This window comes from Miscanthus floridulus, chromosome 5 (assembly GCF_019320115.1).
Source record: "Miscanthus floridulus cultivar M001 chromosome 5, ASM1932011v1, whole genome shotgun sequence".
Taxonomy (NCBI): Eukaryota; Viridiplantae; Streptophyta; class Magnoliopsida; order Poales; family Poaceae; genus Miscanthus; species Miscanthus floridulus.
In genome coordinates this window covers 105,184,323-105,191,192 of record NC_089584.1, presented here as the reverse complement: position 1 = coordinate 105,191,192, position 6,870 = coordinate 105,184,323, and the positions used below count along the sequence as shown (strand labels likewise).

General features: G+C 49.5%; 1 protein-coding gene across 1 annotated transcript; it reads right to left on the bottom strand.

Annotated features, from left to right (window-relative positions):
• Positions 1–1,808: 1,808 nt before the first annotated feature.
• On the bottom strand, positions 1,809–2,291 carry LOC136455070 (uncharacterized). The gene has a single exon (XM_066455244.1). The coding sequence runs from the start codon at positions 2,289–2,291 to the stop codon at positions 1,809–1,811; it is 483 nt and encodes a 160-aa protein (XP_066311341.1).
• Between the last annotated feature and the right edge of the window lie 4,579 nt (positions 2,292–6,870).

Below are 6,870 nucleotides of genomic sequence, written 5' to 3'. Positions count from 1 at the left end.
CTTGCAGCGAGTAAAATCACCCCTCATCTCAAGAGTTCACTCTCTTGACTTGAGAATGAGGTAGGGTTGCAAAGCCCTAAGCCTTAGTGGTATACCTCAACAACATAGACTTAGACAAGCCTTGGTGGCGAGCTGAACCATGGGATAAATCCTTATGTTATCTTGTGCTTGTGTTGCTAACTTGTGTTCTTATTGTTATTGAGGTAATTTCTAGGGTTTGAGGCCAATCTATTTGTGTGTGGTGTTTCCACCACTTTCAGCTGTCGATCTGTGATCTACTACCCTACAGGAAGCTAAGAAATTTATCCGATCTAAATTTCATTGATTAGTGTCGGTGTTTTGAATAAACACCAACTAGTAAATTTATATTTGTTGCGCGTTAGGTTCGGATGGTATACTAAAGAACACAAGGTTTATACTGGTTCAGGCAGAATGTCCCTATGTCTAGTCTGTTGTTGCTTGTGTTATTAGCTCCGAAAAAGATTCATAGTAGGGGTACAAATAGCTGAGAGAGGGATAGGTCCCAAGTCTTTGATGGAAGGGTCGAAAGGATGCCAAGAGCTCAGTTGTTGCTTGGCTGTTTATGTGATGTGTTGTGTGTTGTGTGTGAAATTGATCCATCCCCTTAGTGGGGTGTCCTGCCCTCCCTTTTATAGACCAAGGGGGAGTAGGGGTTACAGATGGGAGAAAGAGGAAAAAATCAAAGGTAGAGATGGTCCTTTGAAGGCACAGGGTCTTCCTTTTCCCTTGAGCCTGCCCTGCCGACATGGCAGACCATGCTAGGGATAACACGTTCGCTGATCCTGACATGGTCGTGCCCTGACTTTGCTTCAGCAAGTGGTTACGTCCCATCCCACTCCGGCGGACGATGCGGCATGCCAGGGTGCTGAGCCGTGATCCTACGAAGAGCAGACGGGGAAGTGACTATATGTCTGTAACTGTAGATGATGCGAGTTCTCTCTTGAATTGTAGTGGTTGTCGTATGCTTATGTCAGGATCTACGTCCGAGGGCTGATGGTGGCGCCCACAACACTATAAGACAAAAGCCAACGCCTACAATACTGTTCGGGCTCTGCCATGCCTGGAAGGGATTAAAGCGCCCATCCCATCGTATTCTGACAGTACTTTCCTGCAGGCGTGTAGGGCATGGTCCTCGGTACTACGGTTGATTCGAATGTCATGTCTTACCCTATGCCTATCATTATGAAGGAGCAGGGTGCAGTCATCGGGCGAGGCAGAGCCTGCCCCAGGACGTCGAATGAGACAGAGCCTGTCCCGGGATGTCAGGTGAGACAGAGCTAGCCCTTAGTCACCGGGCAAGGCAGAGCCAGCCCTTGGGGGTCGGGCAAGGCGAGGCCCGTCTTCGGTCGTCGAGCGAGGTAGAGCTAGCCCTTAACCGTTGGGCAAGGCGGAGCCAGCCCTCGGGGGTTGGGCGAGGCGAGGCTTGTCCTTGGTCGTCAGGCGAGGCGGAGCCAACCCTTAGTCGTCGGGCAAGGTGGAGCCAGCCCTCAGTCATCGAGCGAGGTGGAGTCTACCCCAGACATCGGGCGAGGCGAAGTCTAGCCCTCAGGTGAGGTGGAGCCAACCGTTAGGGGCCGGGCGAGGCGCGGCCAACCTCCGATCGTATGGACAAGAAGTGTAGTTACGTTCTTATCTCCTTAAAAGCATCAACGTTTGATGGTTATTAGCTTCATCTTATTGGGTACCTCAGTATTAGGTCCCCGACAGTAGCCCCCGATCCCCTGGGTGATTCAGATAGAATCGCCCAGAGGGTGATCGTAGCACTCGACCTCACACTCATAGGCACGCTAGAAGGAGGTGCCGACGGTGATGACCCCGTGGGGGCCCGACATCTTTAGCTTGAGGTATGTATAGTTGGGGATGGCCATGAACTTTGCGTAACATGGATATCCCAGGATGGCATGGAAGGTTCCGAGGAACCCAACCACCATAAAGGTGAGGGTTTCAGCCCTATAATTGAACTGATCCCTGAAGGTAATAGGCAGATCGATCTGCCCGAGTGGCATGGCCTGCTTCCCAGGCACGATGCCATGGAAAGGTGCTCGGGTTGGGTGAAGGCACGTCCGATCGCCGCCCATCTCATCAAGCGTCTTGGCGTATATGATGTTGAGGCTGCTGCCTCCATCCATCAGTACTTTGGTGAGCCGCTTCAGGCTAACAATCGAGTCAACCACGAGCAAATATCTTCCTGGGTGTAGGACGCTGTCTAGATGATCGGTCTGATTGAAGGTTATGGCAGACTCTGACCACTGGAGGAAGGGAGGTGTCATCGGTTCAGCCGTGTAGACCTCATGGCGTGCGACCTTCTAATGACGTTTGGAGTCATAGGTCGCTGATCCTCCGAAGATCATAAGGCAGTCGTCCGGTGTTGGAAAGCCATCGTTCTTCTCCTCGACATCGTCTGTGGTGGGGGTAGGGTCCTTTCCTTGCTCCCCTTTGTTGGAGCCTCTGGACAGGAATCGTCGCATGAGGCTGCAATCCTTGAGTAGATGTTTTTCCAGGAAGGCATGGTTCGGGCATGGCCCCTCAAGTAATTTTTTGAAGTGGTTCGGAGTGCGCTCCGCGGGCTTCTAACAACCCTTGCAGTCAGCGGTGGCCACGAGCTAGTCCTCGTGTCGTTGCTTCTTGTTCTTCCTTTTGGTGGAACGGTTGGAGGTGCCTTCGTCGGTGCCCTCGTCCCGTCTTGCCTTGCCCTCGAGATGATCGAAGATCGCTCCGACCGCCACTTCTCCTAAAGCATGGCTGGTGGCGATGTCCAGGAGTTCCTTGGTGGTTCGTGGGCCCTTGCATCCCAGCTTATGAACCAAAGACTCACAGGTAGTCCCAGATAGGAAGGCTCCTATGATGTCGGCGTCGGCGACGTTAGGGAGCTCGTTGCATTGCCAGGAGAAGCACCGAATGTACCCATAGAGGGTGTCACCAGCCTTCTAATGGTAGTTCTTGAGGTCCCATGGGTTCCTAGGGTGCTTGTATGTGCCCTGGAAGTTCCCCACAAAGATCTCCTTCAGATCCGCCCAACTCTAGATCGCATTGGACGGTAGGTGTTCCAATCATGCTCGTGCTGAGTCGGCCAAGAACAGTGGAAGGTTGCGGATATTGAAGTCGCCATTATCCACACCACCAGCTTGGCAGGTAAGCCGATAATCTTTGAGCCAAAGTCTAGGGTTTGTCTCTCCAGAGTACTTAGGGATATTGGTAGGTGGTCGGTACCTTGGCGGGAAAGCAGCGTTGAGGATGTGCCGGCCAAAGGCCTGAGGGCCTAGCAGGCTAGGGCTAGGGCTCTGGTCCTCACCGTTGTCGTAGCGTCCACCGCGACGAGGGTGATAGCTACGATGGGCTCCTTTTCTTGGGTCGCTGTAGGTGCGTCTGTGGGCGTCGAGGGTGTTGCGTGCGTTGCGGTTGCGGCTGAGGCATTGATGCACCGGGACTACGGTGTGTTGCCTGCCGCCTTGTGGTGCCTGGTGGACTATTGCATCCCTGGCGGGCGCACCGAGGTTGTGCGCTGGCTAGCGTCGAGCTCATGTCATCGAGACAGTGAGCTCTCAGCCTGCTGCATCGATGCACACTCGAGTAGCATGTGAATCTCACGGTAGGCCTGACGATCCTTAGGCATCGTAGCCTCTAGAAGGCCATGGAGCAAGGCCGTTGTGGTGGCTGTAACACCTCGGTGTTAAGCATGCATTAACATTTTGCAAATCATGAGCATAATCACCATCATGCATTCATAAGCATGACATGAAATATAGGATTGAAACATATGTGTTGCATAGTTTTATTTTGATAGATTCGATGCTATATTTCTTTTGCCATGTGTGAACCTTGATTGATCACTTAGACAACTTAGAAGTAATTAGAATGCAATTTGGAGCAAAATGTATACTCAAAGTTTTCTCAAGTTTTGCTTGTAAAAATAATCTTCTAGAATAGGGTTTTGATTTAAATTAACTTTAAATCTATAGTTCAAAATCTAATTGGGTTTTGACCTTACTCCTTTTGGCAAAGTTGTAGAGTACATTTTTCTGAACAACTTTTATTTTGGGTCCAACTTTTGAAATTACTTTGAAAAGGTTTAAAAATTCATTTGAATGAATTTGGGGAAGAAAATAAAAAGGAAAGATCACATTTTCACTTAATAGGCCGCCGCCTCCCTTCTAGCCCACTCATGGATTTGGCCCGCAGCGCCCGCGCGCTCCTACTCCCGCTCCCATACTGCGCCACGCCCCGCGTCTGGCCTAGTGTTGCTTCGTCGGCCCAGGCCCACGCCATGCCGCTCCCGTGCGCGGATGCGCCGTGCCCGCCTTCCCCGCCTGCCCGGCCGCCACGCGGCGTCCATACACTAGCGGCGAAGGGCGGTGCTCCGACCAGCGCTCGGCTCAAGAGCCGACCAGACACGCGCTCCACCCCACGCTCCTCTCACTTGCTGCCTTGTCCCCCTGCCTCTCGCTCAGCAGCAGCAGTGCAGCGGCCGTCTGCCACCGCACAAGCATGCTCTCTCACCGGAGTTGGCTCGTCCGGCCACTGAAGCTCGCCGTCGACCACTCCATCTCGCCCTGAGCTCCTCCTCCACCTCGTGCATCCCGTGCTAGCACCTTCTCACCGTGGTAAGCGACGAGTCGCCGATAATCGCTCGTCGGAGCTGGGTCGAGTTCACCAGAGATGCGTCGCTCCGTGGACCTCGCCCTCCATCCTCCTTCTCGCCTCCTTTTTATGCGCACGAGCACCGCACGAACACGGGGTAGCTCTCAAGCCACTCCCCGCGCCACCTCTCGGCCGGAGATGGCCGGCCGATAGTGAGCTGGGCCACCACGCCACCATGGATGCCGATGAGCTTGCTCCCGAGCTCCACTGGCCCCGATAGATGCACCAGTAGGTCCACCTTGGCTCGATGGTCACGTGGGTGGTGACCTCGTCGCCGGCCACCTCGCCGATGGCGAGCTCGCGCCGGTCAGCGCCACCTCCCCTGTAGTGGGTGGCTGGCAGTTGGGGCCAACTGACCCATGAGGGCCCGCTGTTAGTACCTCGGCGTGAACCTGGGTGCACTGCACCGGGTGCACCCAGCGTTTTCAACGGCTGGATTTTCGTTTTAAAAGAAAAAGATTTCTGAAAAATGCTTTTAAAGGATTCTAAAATACATAGTTGCTGCTGTGGTGCCCCAAATTTGGTGAAACAAATTTCTATATGCTTCTTATTCTTAGATCTACAGTAGAAAAATATTGCATGTGGTTTTTGTGATACTTTTGTATAGGGTTTTATTTAATTCTTGTATTGCTGTTATCTTAGAAAATATCTAGTAAATAGAATAATTATCAGAAAAATATGGTTCCAGTTTTGTTAATCTCCTTTAGTGATGTACTTTGTAGGAAAAATATATGTCATGCATGTTCTGTAGAGAAATATTGATGTGTAGTTCAAGTGCCTTTAATTGATGATTTTTGTTATTTTGATAGAGAGCAAAAATTGTATAAAACATGTGTATGATAATTTTTGTGCAGTGATTGTTTACTGTGTAGAACATAGGAAAAATATTAAATCTATTGTTTGATACTTTTCATAATACAAAGTATTTTCATGCTCATATTTATGCCATAGCTTGTCATTTTTGTGTAGGCTATTTTACTTATCCAAATGCCATGAAAATTTTATGGTAGTCTACTTAGAGTAGTACTATGCTAATGTGATTTTCTCAGATTTTTTCTGTGCTACCAAAATAGGTGTTGCTGTTCAAACCTAGTTTCAATTAGGGTTTAATTAACCTTTTTAATGCATGTTTAGTTAATAATATTTGCTTTGGTGTATCTTTGAAGCATCTTAGCTTGCTGTGGTGACTTGGCATGTTAGTACAGTGGTTGTAGTAGTAGTATAGTAGTACATGTTCTTAGATGATGTTGGCTACCTTATAGAAGAGCTTTACTTCTACTATGTCCAATAAAGTTAAACATGTTCATCTACATTCCATGCATCATGATCATTACATGTCATCTCTCCGATGCACCTATGCATGAGCACTTATATATCTACATCATACATGATCGCAGGAGAAGTTGCTAGTAGCAGTTCAGGAAGAGCAGACCGGGATAGATCCACAAGAAATCCAGGCATAGGAGGTGCTAGAGGAAGAGGAGCAAGAAGAGGACTTGCCCGAGTGCGTGGACCATTAACCTAGTTCATTCGAACAAGGCAAGCCCCAGAGCATTCTAAGTCTTCTACTTTATAAAAGCAATTTTTTCTATATATGAGTTTATATATTGTTGCATTAAGTTGTAGGAGTTGATTGAAACCGTTGATGCATTTATTACTATCCTTGCCTACCTTATTACCTATTTACCCTGTTAGGTTGGGATCAAATAACTGCTTAGCCTTGCTTAGACCGGTAGCGATCGGTGATTTTCGGTCACCTACATTTATAGGTGGTTACTAGAAGAATTTAGCTATGGAAAGAATGATATCCTAGAATTAACCATGTGTGATGGATAATTGGAGACCGGATAGAAAAATTGGAGGCAACCAGACAGGGTTCTGGGGTGCTGTTAGTTTTCTGTCTGTGTCGATTAAGGACCGATCGTTGCTCGTTCCTCTTGTCATGTTGAACGTATGCCTCACATTTAGCTGGCCAAATAAAGTACCTTTCGACCGCGAAGCTAGTGACACTATTTGAGCTAGGATAAACTCGGATTGGCAGACTGGTGCTGAAGGGGGTATGACGGGGACGCGAAGAGTGAGCCCAAGGTGCGTCCTGGCTGTCGGGCGGTCACTGGGTAGTGCGGTCCATGACTGTTATCCCGTGGCTACTTGGAAAGTGTCATTAGTGATCTATAGCTCACTTGATCGGTGAGTGTGGTTTGTGTGAGG